Below are 17,667 nucleotides of genomic sequence, written 5' to 3'. Positions count from 1 at the left end.
AGGTTCTTACATTTTGGCTTATAGTTCAAGGGTCATCATAATGTAGTAGTTTTAATACCATTGGCTCAACTCAAATTTCGGATCGATCATTTATTTGTTTTGTTTTTTCAATGTGATAACGAAAAATCGTGATATAAATATATCTAATATTTCCGTGTTATAGATGGTATTACGTAAGGCAACAAAAGCATGGATGGAAAAATTCCGTTTGTTAAAATGAAAGACCCTTAACATGATATTGAGTGAAGTATTTGTTTACAAAGCTATAATTTATGAAATTAAAATATTGCAGAAGACGATTAAACTATGCGTATAGTGGTAAATTAAAAGTATTATACATTAAGACTACGAAAAACGACGGTATGCCAAACACTATATTATCCACTATGATGTAAGACCGGCAACATTGCGCACTTTTCACCTGACGACAGTCGACCTTAAGCTGCGCCAATGGAAATTCGTATTTATTGTTGCTGTACAACACTGTGTGAAGTGGCGGAGAGCGACTAATCCGGACGTTTTTTTCAAAAAAAAAAAATAGAAAAAAAGTAATGTAGATAAAGGTTGACATTTGTTACGTTTATAATTCCTGTCGTCATCTACTCGTGTGGCCGTGTCCTCACTGTCTCGTGTCTCGTCGATAAAATAATTTCGTTTTTCTAATTATTCAATTATCAAACACATATTTATTCGCCTTTACGCTTATGAATATTTTTAATAATACTCATAAATATTTATAATTGTGCTTTCGTCACTCTTACTCATTAACGTCGATTACGAACGGCTTATCACTATTTTTTACCAATTGACTTACGTTCCCGTTGCTACCGGTCGTCTAGTCGAAATTATGTGGAACGACAACTATTATCACAGTTGCAATAGGAACGTCTGTTCGTTTTATAAGAGGAGACATGTCTACAGGGATTTTCAATCAAAAATGAAAAACGTTGAACACGTTACTTCGTTGCCGTTAATGCAGGTCAGTTATTAAAATATCAATAATATTCTGTACTGTCGTACATCTGGGTAAAATAAATGTTAAGAAATAAGTAATCGCAGATAATAAAGAAAGCAAATGACATTAATATTTTCATTAGCTGCTACGCAAGTGTATAACCAAGTTTGGTTAGTCAAACCGTGTAAGGGCTGAGTGCGCAGATCGAGTCATATTTTGCATGGGATTAGGCGATGATGAGTAATTTTCATCAATAATTCACGTTCAATATTGCTCACCGATTTTATATATAGTTTATGTTGTATTTCCGATTTGTGTTTGGGTTTTTACGTATATTTTATGATTGCCCATAATAGAACTTAGGAGCAATAATATTTATAATTGCATAACTACAATCGAAATTATTTTCTTAAAGTACATGATAATTCGAAATGATAAGATATTCCTATGCTCGGTATTATAAATTTACTTTATTGCTATTACTACTGCTATAAATTTGTTAAATATGTAACATTTTAAAAATAATGTACATATGTTCAAACAATTCAAATGTAATAAATAAATCAATTTACCGTTGCAAAATAGGATTGATAACGACTGATACGTATCAGATAAGATAAGAACGTATTAGTATTATCAACTATCATAATAAATATATATAATTGTTTGTACTTCATAAAACCCTTGTTAATCCTGTTACATTTATATCACATCGTTGTGTTTAGATTGGTAATAGCTTAAATATTCGCCAGCTCATTGTGAAAAACGAAAGAAGTTAAATAGAAATAGGTCAAATTGTTTGCAGTCGATTTATATCAAAAATTTGAGTATAAATACATTGCCATGAATATTATTTATGGGTATTTAATTCTTGCCTCAGGAAACAGCAATTTTACTTTTAACACGCCGCTAATGGTACCCTAAAGGCAGTGGTTAAAATGGGAAAAATTGAGTGGGGGGACTATATTCATCAAAAATTGAGGAGCGTTCCCCTACCTAATTCTAAATCTTACTAACCTTTTTTAGGAAACCCATGAGGTCTAAACCTCTTCTGTTACTTTCTCTTCCTTGTGTTCATAAAAACTTTATTTTCATAGGGTGTAAAAACAAATTTCCCTTAAAGAAAAATAATTCTATACATATGCCTGCTCAGTAAAAATAAATTGAAATACATAGTAGTTAATGTTTAAAAAACTTAACTTAAACTTAACAAAACTAAAAAAAAAAAACAATTATTAATCTTGCTAGTTGTTGGTCAACGTTGACAGTAACAAATACGTACATTGCACATAAGGTGTGTACTATATATAAGATAGTGTCTATCTTCTATCACAATTTAATATTTATACTTTTTATAGTTATTCTATTCTGCTTATATTTATTCTAAATAATAGTCGATCTCACTATCACTTTAATTTTAGAGCTATGGGCAATAACCGCTTGGAGATCATCTATAGTTAGACACAGTGTCAATTAAATTAACCCATGGTGTACATTATCTACCATTTTTGCTTATCGTTATATCTACATGATATTTCTTCGAAATTTTTTCTACTTTTTCAAGTTAATCAAGAAAATAAATTTCAATTAATATTGTAATATATAATAAGTATTGTATATTCAATATTGTATTTTAGTGACCAATGCCATTAAGCGTCTACCCGGACTTTTGACGACTTAAATTAAAAAGGACGCATAATCTTACCTTATATAAGAAGGGAGACTCCATCCTCCCACTTTAACCAATGCCTAAAGGTTAAAACAAGCAACTTATAATGCATTACTTAGTACTTAATTATTATTAAATAAAATATATTTAGGTTTTTTTTTTTTTTATAGAGCTTTTTAAATATAATTTGGTTCTCTGGAAATGTAGAGTAATAGTAATATACGCGTATAAAACTTTATATAAAAAATTTAAAATATTTCCTATTTCAGATATAAGTTAGGTTTTTAATTTTTATAATTGATAAAAATATATTAGGTAGTTAAAAATTATGTTATATTATTACAGTGGAATTCCCAGTGAATAGGTCTAGTAGGCTCGGGCTTCAAATAGACCTTTTTCAAATAGTTACAATTAATATTTTATACATCTTTATTATTTACTTGTTAATATCTTTAAATATTATTTAAAGTTAAACAGGAATAATTGTGTTATATTGTCATAATAATAATAATAATAATATTATTATTAAACCGAAATATTTTAATTTTTTTCCATAAGTGATATATATATTATATTTATCATGAATTATACAAATGAAGATGTAACACATGGTACGGTCTTGTAAACAAGACCGTGGAGTATTGGTACATGTACAAATTAATAAATTATAAATAAATATTATAACTAAGAGTTACTTATGTAAATTACACGTAACAAAATAATATTGTTTACAAATTTCAAATATCAAAAATTTAAATTTAATTTTTGATATTTGAAATTCATTTAATGAAACAATTTAATGTAAGAACATTTAATTTAATTAAAAAAATTTAATGTAAGAAATGTGGAATAAAAATATCAAATAAATAAATTAAAAAAACTATTAAATAAGTATTATAACAATGATTATTGATTTATATGATTCGTGATGATGGATTATTAGATAATTACTTTTGTTCTATGAATTTAAGTATGAGATCAAATATTTATGATTGACAGATTAGTAGAGTAAAATAATATTTGATTATAAGTTATTATTACTTATTAAAATTTGAGTTTATTAGTAATATTTTCATTAAATTCTAACCTAACTATTTACTATATATATATATAATATAAAATATGCTAATATATCTTATTAGTAATTATTAATATAATAGTTACTCATATGATTCGATTATTTTCACTCGATTGTTCCCATCACTAGTTTTAACCCATGTATATCATGATAAATTAGTTATATTACAACAAATATATTTAGTTCAGTGATTATAGCTATACTCCCTCCAAGAACAAATGTGTTTCATTTCATGCATTGCTATTATCATGCATTTGCTAGTATTAAACTTAAGACATTAAAATAAATTGATAAATATTATATCTAATTAGTAATACTTAATTTATAATTACCAAAATTTTATAGTTCCTCTAAATTTCACGATTTTCTATTCATTGTTTTTGAAAAGTTTATTTTTTTCAAGATGTGATAAAATTTCGTATAAAATGTTTTTTAATCGTAAAAAGAACTAGGGCTATTCATTTATATCATATGTACTAATAATTATATTAAATATTTATTTGTATTTTTTTTACTTTTGGAAGTAAAATATTTTATTTCATACTTTAATCGTATAAAAACATTGTGAAATTTTATAATATGGTTCTGCATAGCGTGTATTAAGGCATGTCGAATATTGATCAATAGTGTTTTGGTAAAATTGGTAATTTTTTGAGGGATAGTTATAATTATTATGTATTATGCATACATTTTATCGTACACTAAATTCATTTCATAATTGTTTTATTTCATCAACCAATGCTTTTCGTTTTTATGAATTGTAATTATTCTATTATTTGGCTAATTCATTTTTAATATTCATTAAATATTTTAGTAGTATGCAATGAAAAATGAAAATAAACTGTCAAATCAACATTCAAATAATTTAATTTATTTATATTTATGTGAATTGTAAGAAAAGTTATTAGTATTTGTTTTATTTTTAGTAGTAACATACAGTTAATGATGTTAAAAATAAAAAAAATAAAAATATTATCGTTTTCTATTATAAAAAATGTTTTACTTTAAATTGCATCGCTAATCGTATTCTAATTGGAGAGGTTAGGTGTATGCATGAGTGCCTTTTTGGAGAGTGCACTCCCCCAATCATCCCATAGAAAAAAATTAATATTAGAATAAGTATAAAATATGTATGAATTTGTTTCCCCCTCCTAAAACCTATAAGTATATAGTGTAAGTTATAGTCCCGTTTAAAATATTAACCTATTAGTGTATTAAACGGAATTTTTACGTATTTTCAATGTATCAATTTATATGAATATTTAATTAATTTTAAAGTTCTTAGATATTAGATATTGATATCATTGATTAAATATATATATATTACATGTTTATTTTATTAATGTTGATATTTTAAATTAAGAATAAAGATACATTTGGTAATTATTATTTAAAAAAAATTGGTATATTTATTTTTCATAGCACCATTAAAAATTATAGTATGTATAAATTGTTAATACATGTTTAATTTTCTCAAATTTTTACTAAATCATTTTACAATTCTTTCCAATTAATTTAAGTTTAAAAAAAAATATGAACATATTTTATATTTTACCTTGTATATTTACTAGACTGTAGTTTGTTCGAGACCGTTCCACATTAGGTAAAAATCGCTTTGTACGTTGTTTTTGGAAGATTAGTTTTGTATCCAATGACGCAGTAAGGTCATTCCTTCGGAAATTCGTCTATATCACGGGACCTCGATTGTAATTAAATATACATAAATTACAAGTCCATTCTCTATAGAATTAAATTAATAGAAATGTAACTAAATTTGAAATTTAAAATGTATTTCTATGATCCTATATTAAGAATATCACTTATTTTATTGGACTTATACATTTTATATTGCCTTTTTAATTTATATTATTAAATAGTTTTAAAAATGTATTATTTAATAAAGTTTCAAAAAATAAATTGTTGATGATTTATGAGGTGACATATATAATATCTGACATACATGATAACTAGTTTATTATATACAATTCACTTACATATTTCTGTAAAAAAAAAAAAAAAAAATAGAATATATTAAAATTAAGACTGTCAATTTAATTTTTGCAAAAAAATGTGTATTACGAATTGAAATGTAGATCTGTAATATGGTTGCATAGCAGTTAGAACTCGATGTTAGTATATTATACTCTATCGGAAATAAAACGAGTCAACTCCTTCCGGTTGATACCTATTTCTTAATAGTTTACACATTCATTACCTTAACTAACCAAAGCAAATGCAACGAGGAGAACTATAGTGAAAGATGTAATGAGTTTTATTTTCAATGACGCCTACTCATATTTTAAACAACTATTCCTTACTTGATATTCTTTGATAAAAAAAACTATTGCATTTTCTATTTAGTTACATTTTTTTGTGAATTGTTTCATATCTCTGAACCATTTATTGCTATAGTACGGTTTATAGTATATTTTCTTTACGATCACATTATTAAATGAAATATATTCCGTATTATAATTTTGGATATCCTTATAGAATATTCAATATTCATAGGAGACAGTCACAATAATAAAAACCTTTACCACCAATTACATCAATTTCGAACCGCATAGTAAGCATGCGTTTAATCACCGATTATACACGGGTACTGTACAGGTATTTCGAGGCCGTGGCCATTCTCTCTTTCCGACTAACCCACTACCCTGACATTGGTTCTTTTTATTGTTATATTGCATTATTTTTTTTCATCGATTCTTCAAATCTAATATTATAATATAAATAATAATTAATACATAAAATGTGTAAAATTTCATATAGTTAGTGAATTAAGAATATAATATTTCATGTGCTATTTTTATTTATATAGAAAGAGATCGGAGGTTCAGATTAATAAACCGTTCGCATATTAACTCTAATGTATGATTGTGTAATAACGCACGTTCTCCTGGAGACCTTGGTGGACACACTCCCCCACAATTAATCGACGGAGGAGAACCACCTTTAATGTTACCGTTGCGACGATATCTTACAGTTTTCTTTAAATGACCTAGCATGAGTCATTTGTTGACAATTGTTTGATTGAGTCTAAATGAATCTTAACAATTCTAATATTTTTAAGCTTATTAGATTTAAAATATAAATAAATAAGAGAATTGTTATAATTTATTTTAATATTATTTTATTATACTTATATATTAGTTACATGTTATACAATTTTATTATACAACGATAATAAACTAGTATTTATATCTATACCTAAGTATTGGAATCTATTTCATGATTAAAAAATTAATTATAATTTTTCCTATTTTTTGAACAAAATAAGATATTTTTAAGGCTATTGGTAATTTTTTTTAAATATATCACATTAAAACAAATCATGTAGGTATGTGTATATTAGTAGAATTTCTTAATATTGCTTATTATTAAAACATTTGAGCACAGATCAGTAAGATATACATTTTTAATATCAAATTATACAGAAAATAACGCCTTGAAGCAATTTCTTCTTTTCTTCATATTTTATTTGTTGTGCATTAATATTATTCCACCTTATTTTTTGTTAAATTTATTTTTTTTTAATGATTATACATGATTAATTAGAACTCCTGATTTTTCTATAATAATTTACATATTGGTAATATACTTACATTTCATTGAACATATTGTTTATTTATTCCGTCAAATTTTTGTGATTCAATTGCGGGGTATAAGTTTTTATCAATTTATATATAGATACATTTTAATATCTATTTTAAACCATGTTCCGCTTCGTATGTCTTAATCTATTTTTGAGGCGTTACAACTGAAATGTTACTAATGCTTTCGCATTATAACTACTTCCATTTCGTTTAATACGATAGATCGAAGTATTATAACCGTTTTTATTAAAGAAACTACAAACATAATTGTATCTTATTTAAAACAATATTGATTTGTTATTTTTGTTTTAAATTACTATTTTAAATTATATAACTAAAACTTATTGGTTTTTCAAATATTTAATAATTTTTGGTCAGGAAAGAACTAAATCAAATTAAGGAATATTTGTTTCAAAATTTGAAGTCAACGAACTATTTTATTTATTTCTTATTTTAAGGTATAAATATATATATATATATTTAATACAGAATCACTAAAATATTGTTAACAATGTGTATTATGTAAAATAAAATATAAATAAAGTTGCCACCTTATAACTTCCCAATAAAATACAACCATAGACAGGTTATTAAATTATAATTGTAAATTTATAATAGTTCAAAAATGCTTCAAAAACCGACTACCTGGAGACGGGGATTCCAATGTGCTTTAGAATTCATAGATCCAAATCGATTTATACAATTTCCAAGAGGGTAGCATTGAAAATTTAGGTTTTACCTACTTTCATATTTTTTTATATACATAATCCATTATAAGAAGTATTATAAAAGTATTGATTATATATTTATTTTTAATTATAATTTATATTAAATAAAATGAAACCTTTTTCCTATAATAATTGAAAATTCAGTTTATTTGTATGCCATTTATTCAATGTAGCAGTACAATTTCAAGTACTTTAAACCTATTTAAACTAACTACACATGTAATAAATACAAGAACGTAATTATATATCAATAAATTATTCTACTTCGCTGTCTTAAGGAATTTTAGTACAGTAAATAATTTACTTTTTGTACTATAAACATTGAGCGATGCTCCATACTAAAAATAAACGAATAAAAATTAACTATTTTATTTATGATCACCTTATTTCATATTTGATACATTTAATTTTAATCATATCTTATTCTTAAATCCATTAAAACGAAATGTTTAATCTAATAATCTCTGTTATTGTCGTGTATATTTTATGAGTCCAAAATCGGTGAGGGGTTATTTTTAGCTGAATTCTTCAATCTTTATGTATAATTCAGTAGTAGGATAAAGGAATTATTTTTGACATTTGAACTTAGAGTTAAAGATCAATAAATTATTATACAATAATGTCTTGGAAAACAGATTATTATTGGTTCACCTTTCATATTTTGTTGACCATTAAAATTAAAAATTCAAAACTATCTTTAAATGTTGGACTGTTAATAAAATTATATTCATTTCACCTTATTAGATCTTATTAGAACTACGATTATTAACGTATTTAACTTTTGAAAAAATTACTTATATTAAAGTAAAAAAAATAATTAATCATTTATCTCAACATAGCACATAGTTTAATTTAAAAATGTGTAAAAAAAAGTAAATAGTATTAATTTTGATTTAATATATTAATTATATTATTATATTAGAATTATTCTTTAACATATACATGAATATATACATAGCGATTATGATTATAATATAAAAGGTTCGAGTTATTTATAAATTTTAAATTATACAAAACAATTTAAAAATTATTAAAAAGGTTGTGTTGACAGCCAGCAGTTTGTAAATGTTCTGTTAATCTAAAATATAACTATTTTAGAAATTAAATTAAATCAAACATCAATAGATAAAACTGTTTGAGCAATGACCAAAATTATGCAATATATAAATAATTTATCTAGTTTTATTATATTTTATTAAGTTTAAAAATATATAGATTGTAAATGAAATATTTTATAAAAATCCAAGTTCTGTAAAAAATAAATTATAAGAAAATATAATATTTACATTGGTGGAAATCAACAATTTCTCCAAATGCACTTTTAAGGAATTTTGGAATATAGCTACCGGCCTGAATGGTCGGGTTGCCTATGACGTCGTTTCTCTGCGTTCAGATGACGTCATACCGCCTAACGCCCACGCTACTTCCACTATCGTTGGCGTCAATCCATTTGGGATTATAATAAAAAAGAAAAACTTTAACCACTATCATACTTATCCCTCTCTCATTCCTTATTTTCTTTTCATTGAATAAAACGAATTTTGATTTTATTCTGTTTACGTCAGCGTGTTTCCATAATTTGTTATATCTTAAAAAAGAAAAAAAAATTGAAATTTTCTATACCTCAATTTGGTTATAATAAAACAAACTATTGAAATTGTTATTTTTAATCCAAACGTGACAATTACAGCAATTGAACAATAATTTAAATATAATTATGCACTCGTATGGTGTACAAATCATTATATAAAACTATTTCTTTTTATTCATTACTATTTTTGATGCTTTTAAATTTTTCTACGTTGAAATTTACTAGATGATTTGATACAAATTGAAAAACTTTAAAAACAAAATGTTGAATTAAAAAAAGTTCTACAGCTCTACAGGTTACTTAATTAATATTACTGTTCACAAAATTGTATGGAATAAAAATAAACATTTTCAGTGACCAGCAGTTAATTCGTACCATTATGATTCGAAAATATTCTTATGATTTTTTTCAAAACTTCTAATGAAGTTATTTTTGAAACATTTCTTGACTTGATATGGAATTAAATTTAATATGATTGCAAATTGTGTTCCATATATAAGACTGCTTGTTACTATAAGTTAAAATGAAGAAATTAACAAAATTCGAACGTTAATATTCTTAAGTCTCTTAGTCTTCTATTTATTTGTGATGCAGATTAATAATTGAAAGTTTAAACTTATACAGTTATTATATAATAAATTATTTAAATTAATTTTTATCTAATATTATGAAGTTATGACATTAGTTTTAAATTACCATTATTATAAACTTAAATTTTAGTACGTCGAGAAATTGCGTTCTAAATATAATTAAAAATTCTACCCAAACTAATATATTAAATTATATCTTTTATTTTAGTTTCAATTGTAGATTTTATCATATAATATATTAAATCTTTACTTAATTTAAATTCACCCACAGTTCAGATCTTTTCCCGTTATCATTTATAAGCATAAACCTTATACTCAGAGTATTAGGTGTATGTTTAATAGTTATAAATGTTATGACTTATCAATTTAAACACTCCAGGGTTTTTAGTCTTATACTAAAGTATCATTGCAATAATTAAAATCTTAGTATTATTTATGATAAAATTATTGCTTTAAATCGTGTGAAGTGTTTTTAGTGAGTACGTGAGTACTTCCAAATTTATTTTTTGTTTAAACGTATTTTAACATCGAACACGTTTCACGTTCACGTTTGATGTAATGAAATAATTTGTCGCTTCTGATATAGCGTTAAATAAATTGCCTATGATTGATTCCTTAAACATGGAATTACAATGCTGTGTTTAAATGTATGAGTGAATTATGCATACAAGTTTTTCCATATAAATATCCAGACCCGAGCATTAATATTTTTTGTGTATTATTCAATCCATGCATTATGAAAAATATTTTAGTAGTATATCATGTTACTAATGGAGTGATGCCAAATGAACGACAAGAACTCAAGACGAGAGTAACGAAAATTTGAATACCCGTTAAAACGATGTGTATAGCAGATATTAAAGGTTTATCGTCTATATAGATTATACCATAGTAATTAGATACAAAGTTGTAATGCTGATATTTTTCTGGCATTGCTGCGTTACGGTTTGCCTTGCCCTTTGAACGATATTTTTAGACCGTATGGTAACCTGTATTGTGTGTTCGTGTCATCGTATAACGGCACGGAGGGGAGTTTTGTACAATAATTATCGGTCGCACGGTAAATACCGAGCCGCGGCAGTCGATCGGAGTGGGGGAATCGGCGGGTTAGCGCCGGCGATGTTTGACTGTATCGCGGTAGTTCCGTTCCGTTTGCGGTGCCTTCTTGTTACGTGTGCGTCTTGCGGTTTGCTCATCATTAGCCGCCACCGCCACCGACGACTCGTATTTACGTGTTCTGCCGTGTGTTTCAGTGAGCGTGGTGGTGATTGCAATTGTTTCTTTGGCGTACATAAAAATTAATGTCTATTTTATTTTAAAAAATTGACTATATTTTTTAAGTGAGTGTTAAAGTGTGCGATCACGTCTGCCAGAATTCGACTTATACAACCTACCCGAACCTCAAAGTCGTTTTTATTATGGAAAAAGACCAAAATTTTCAAGTATGCTTAACAATTTTTATAAATAACTTGTTTCAAATGAAAACAAAATTAAAATGTGTGTATACTTAATTTAAATTGTGAAGCACCGTCGAATGTAAATGTGGTGTATTGTGTAGTCCCATATATAATTTGTTATCCCGGCGAGCTCTCCCCCGGTCGCGCCATAGAATGTTCCAGAACGTTGCTACTACCGCCGCCGCGCCCACGGATTGCAAGCAGCTGCTCTAAACTTCTCTACCGCCCGTTATGAATTTTGCAATATTCTTTGTGTAAATTAATTTTACATTTGAAAACTTTGAAATAATTAGTATTCATATTTTATACGCGATGTACAATTTACAAATCAATTAATGGTCGTTGGAACAATTTCGATTTTACATTTTTAAAGTATTGAATGACCGATATTTTATAAATCCATATTTTATCGCTTACCGGAAATTCGGTTACGATAGTATTTGACCATTGAGTGAAGGCTATGGGTTAGTTGGCCGTACTACAAATTTATTTTTATCACTTCGTTACATTTTGAAATTTATCGTCTTTTCATCAACACAAAATTTTAGTTTTGTTAAACATTTTTTATTTAATCCTAAAATCGTTTAACAATGTGAATGTTAAATTTATAAAAAAAAAAAAAAACTTATAAAATATAATAATGTGACTAATAATCAAAATTCACAAACATCCAAATATATTTTCCTACTCTACAAACTATGTAAACCTTATAATTGTTAAAAATTATAACTAAATATACACAGATCAGTGCACACTGACAAAAAAAATTTCTATATCATTGTCCTTGACTCGAATACTATAGATCGGTGGATCAATGGTCCAGATTTTGATTTAACTCTTCCGTTAAATATTTATGAAATTTACTAGTGTGGTTGTTACAGTTTTGTGGTAGTGTGTTGCATAAAATATTCGTGTCTGTTATGATTATGATAGAATTAAATGGTTTAAAAATCATATTGTTTACCTTGAATACAGCAATGTTCACCAATAATGGATAATATTTTCGTTATTTGTACATTATACACAATTTATATGCGAATATTTTCATTTTATACTTCATAAAATTGTATTCCTCGGCTTATTTTAATTGTACTAGTTGTTGGGAATAATTTAAACGGTGTATTCTCAAATGATTGACTTTAGTAAAATGAACACTGCCTGTTCAAGCTGCAAGATTATTTCCTATACCTGGGTATTCTATTAATATATATATTATTTTACGTCAAAGTGTGCAATTTTTAGTTATTTATTTGTTTACTCATACGAATGTACATAAAAAAAATACGTTATTATATATATATATTTTATACTCAACCAATACTAGCTTTACATCAACGTTATGGTATATATCTATTAATCAACGTGTTTGATCATTACACGTGTATGGTTTATTGTGTAAGTCAATGTGATGCACACCGAGTACTACGGGCGTGTACAGCTGGTAAAATCCGCGACGGACTTGTGCGCCGATTGAATGTGTGCTAGCAATAATTTAGATTTACACGCAAATGCAACCTAACCTGGGTATATAAAATTGTCGCGAGATGACGTCGTGTTGAACTCGTCTTTTTACGTAAGCTGGTTCGCGTACAATATAGATGACATAGCCGAAGTTAACATATGTTAGTGCATGCCCGCGTATACGAGATCCGTTTACGGTCGGGGACGCTATGATTATTGACATTCGTATTAATAGGTACGACATGATGATTAGGAAAAAGTTTATTATCGACGGCGACTCTACCGGGAACCTTAGGAGATGACGACTTGTATGCCCTTGAACCTATATGCGTGCATATTACGAACACTGTTGTAACTGTAACCGATAACGGTTGTGTTTGCACTCGCCTTTGATATATAACCGTGAGCGTAACTTGTGTTTTGTGTGTGTTGCAGAACGGACAACTGGACGTGTCGACTAAAGATTTGAACCACATGCGACCCGCGGCCATGCTGTCCACGTGCGACGACCGGAAGCGCCAAGGCGCCGCGGGCCGTAACCAAACCGATCTCAGCCGCCTGGCCGTGCTAAGCTACGAACAGGTGGCCCGACTGAACGACGTGATGGACGAGACAGTGAGCATCCATGGCCGCGGCAACTTCCCCACGCTGGAAGTGCGCCTCCGCGACCTGGTGGCCATGGTGCGCGATAGGTTGCGCGCGCAGGCCGCCCCAGAAGACGACGACGTGGCGTTCTCGACGGAACGGTGCACGGTGGACGTTGATGACAACACATCGTTCCAAGTGAACAGCATCAGACTGAACGGCGGCGCCGCGTCGCACGTGCTGACAACAGACACGCAGCCGTATAACGACCTGGATCTGATATTCAACATCAGTCTGTCCGGCAACCGGGACTTTGACCGCGTCAAGTCGGCCGTGCTCAAGGCGCTCGTGGACCTGCTGCCGGAGGGCGTGAGCCGCAAACGGATGACACCGTGCAGCATCAAGGAGGCGTACGTCAGCAAAATGGTCAAAGTGAACAAGGACGGTGACCGGTGGTCGTTGATCTCGCTGGGCACGTTGCCGGGCCAACGGAACGTCGAGCTCAAGTTCGTCGACAAGATGAAGCGGCCGTTCGAGTTCTCCGTCGACTCGTTTCAGATCGTGCTCGACTCGCTGCTGCTCTTCTACCAGTGTTCCAGCGGCGTGCCGATCAGCGAGAACTTCTACCCGACCGTGGTCGGCGAGTCCGTGTACGGCGACTTCCGTGACGCCATGTACCACCTGGAGAACAAGTTGATCGTCACCAGGAACCCGGAGGAGATCCGGGGCGGCGGTCTGCTCAAGTACTGCAATCTGCTGTTGCGCAACTACGCGCCCGACTACGACGGCGACGGCACCAAGAAACTGGAGCGGTACATGTGCTCTAGGTTCTTCATCGACTTCTCGGACATCAACCAACAGCGCGCCAAGCTGGAAAACTATTTGAAGAACCATTTCTGCGCCCCGCAAGAGGAGTACATGAAGCTACAGTACCTGAACGTTTTGAAACAGGTGGTCGAGGAGAGCACCGTATGCTTGATGATACACGAGAGGCACCAGACATTGGCTTTGATCTCCGAACTGTCTTGGCAACTGATGGCTGGACATGGAATGTACTACTATTATCATCCGCAACCACAATTGACCATGTCCATTGGTCATCATAGCCAGTTGCCAACACAACTCCATTGCCCTTCATAAGTGTTTTTTAATTTATTTATATTAATTTTATTAATCTATTTTTTTTTTTAGAAAAATGATACGGTTAACGATTTTTAACATCCAAATGTTCATAATAATATAATACATTTGTTTACGATCTCTAAAAACAAAAAAAAAAAAAAAAACAAAAAAAAAATGTCTCTCGCACTATGCCCCGTGTATTTTCCACGTAATCTACGATACACTGTGCTAACGCCGACTTAGTGAACAAATTCACGTTTATTTATTGTTTACACGACTTTGAATGATATTAATATTAAAACGTCTGTATTGATTTATTTATTATTTTGTGATTACGCTAAGATTTTTAAATTTTTCCCCTTTTTTTTTTAAAGAAATAAAATTATGCTTTATGAGGGTGAACAAAATTAAATTTACTCATTGCGTACTTAATTGGCTACATTTTTTTTTTATCTTGGCAGCCATCGTTGACTATTGCGTTTGCATATATATGAACCAGACGAGTGAACAGACTCATTACTATACAGAACGGAACGGTCAATTAATATATTATAATATATAAAATCCAATGCTTATTTAAAGAAAAATATTTATATTACCTTATAATATGTGATTCGGACGATCTTCAATTACAATAGTTTGATCAGCAAAAAACGGGTCACATATCTTGTAAATATAATAAATCGTTCCGCAAGTCTGATACATTATTCAAGTCATAAATAAATAATAATTATACTTAAGCAGTTAAATGTGGCCCGTGTTAGAGACACTTATTATTCTTATTATTTTCTTTTAATATCTATGTATATATTACACACACTCATACATGTACTATAAAAATAATACATTATTTTCCACAGGATGAATATTTTATTGTGCTTGTATTATTTAGAAAACTACTACATAAAAAAATCGTGTAGAACGGCAATCGCCGAAATTTTAATTCTATATTACCTTTACCTTTATTTTGTGTGTAGTTAATTTTTATTAATTAAAAAAAAAAAAAAAATCTTATTTTATAATACTGCATTGTTTGTAATAAACATTCCGATTTTTAAATTGTGTAAATAATTATGTATAAAAATACGCTAAAAATTAATTATTAAAAATAAGAATGAAAGAAAGCATGAGCAAGCACCGCACTATCTTCTAGTCTGTAAACCACGATTATTAAAATGATAACGGTTTTTTGTTTAGCGTACATTATTTGATAAATAAATAATAATTATTATTGGAATATCAAAGTACAAGTTATTGCAATTAATTGTATTTATATATATATATATATATATTAATATGAAAAATTGTATTTTAAAGGTTATGAGTTATACTTACTATAATCGAAGGTTTTTCAGTATTTAATAAAAAGACTAGGAAACATAAATATAACATCTTTTTATCGAGCAATTCTGAATGTTCTAGAGTTGTATAATGTTGTGATATTATGTCAATCTATTATTATTATTATTATTATTATTATTATTATTATCATTATCATTATATTATTATTATTGTTATTATTATAAAATTAATGTAATTTTCTTCTTAAATAATGTTTTTTTAATAATATTTTCGTCTATAATGAGATAACTTGTTTTCGTCGTTTACCGAGACTTGTATATACGTATATCTTCCAGTAATAATGTTATATAATTATTATAATTGATTCCCCCTCCCACTTTTTGTTATATAACTACCAGATTGGCGTTTAGAGTGAAACCACAAATACGCACTGTTTATTTGTAAAAAAAAAAAAAAAATGTTATTATAAAAATAATAAGGCTGACGTCTTTTTAAGTTTTTCTCTTTTACGTATATATTATGTTAATGAAAAATTTAAAAATATATAATATATATTATATTCAAAATATTATTACGAAAAATTATAAACCATTAGTGTGTAACCATTTTTAAATAAAGAATATTTTAATTATTTAGATAGACTTTGTTTAGTATGTAATATTTAAAAAATAGATAAATAAACCATTTTATTTGTGTATTAATTATTTTTGTTATTTCAATGAGTTGGTAAGAATACACAATACGATGTGCGGAGTCATGCCAACATTATATTACATAAGTATAACGAAATGATGGGCGTCGACTGGCTGTATGCCTAGCCGTTTTTGGTACTATATAAAAAATTGTCTATGAAGTTCAAGCGGTCATTGCGTTTCTGTCATTCCGAGGAGGTACGCTAATAAACGAATGATGCGCATATTACAATGTATACTTAAACGTACCTATCGGCTACGTTTCGTTCGTCTTGTTCTTCCTCTGCGATCGTCTTGCTATATGACCATATACATTCGTGTTATACGTAGTGTCTATATTCGATGCCTAAAGTAGCTTTTATTTTTTTTTAATGTAAATTTTAATATCCTTGTGTGGAAACGACTATGGACTAGCTCAACATACTTAATTATTATTTTAAATAAACCGTGTAATTGAGGGGAAATGTCAGTACATACGTCGTTTCAACGCTCGTATAATTTTAACTAAAAAATTGCAATATACCTATTTGGGCACATTCTATGCATTTTTCGAGATTAATGCGTTTCCGGAGTTATGTTTTCGGCGAATTTTTTCGATCATTGATCTGATGCCCGCAGCACCGGTAAAGTCTGGATCATTATCACGTCATGATTTCGTAACATGTACAGTTGTTTATAGCATCACTGCAATCAAATCGACGGCGATTGCGCTACGATCGTAAATGTAAACGTCTATTTCGCCGACAACTGCACAGTAATCGGAGGTGGATTGTTTTTTTTTTGCCGTCGTGACGGCGATTGCGATAGGAATCAGACGGAACTTATTCGATATCATAAT

The 17,667-nt window shown here is 28.8% G+C and overlaps 1 protein-coding gene across 2 annotated transcripts; it reads left to right on the top strand.

Annotated features, from left to right (window-relative positions):
- Nucleotides 1–473: 473 nt before the first annotated feature.
- Nucleotides 474–15,167, top strand: LOC112679279 (terminal nucleotidyltransferase 5C-like). Of its 2 annotated transcripts, none has more exons than XM_025549021.1 (2): nucleotides 474–979; nucleotides 13,564–15,167. In XM_025549021.1, exons 1-2 carry the CDS (start codon nucleotides 848–850, stop codon nucleotides 14,851–14,853), a joined length of 1,422 nt encoding a protein of 473 aa, XP_025404806.1. In that variant the 5' UTR covers nucleotides 474–847; the 3' UTR covers nucleotides 14,854–15,167. The 2 variants fall into 2 exon arrangements, with proteins under 2 accessions (XP_025404806.1, XP_025404807.1); XM_025549022.1 differs by lacking the exon at nucleotides 474–979 and adding an exon at nucleotides 11,335–11,652.
- Nucleotides 15,168–17,667: the final 2,500 nt, after the last annotated feature.

This window comes from Sipha flava, unplaced genomic scaffold (assembly GCF_003268045.1).
Source record: "Sipha flava isolate LNK unplaced genomic scaffold, YSA_version1 133_pilon_pilon, whole genome shotgun sequence".
Taxonomy (NCBI): domain Eukaryota; kingdom Metazoa; phylum Arthropoda; class Insecta; order Hemiptera; family Aphididae; genus Sipha; species Sipha flava.
The sequence above is the reverse complement of the archived record's forward strand: the minus strand, read 5'-3'. Positions and strand labels throughout refer to the sequence as shown.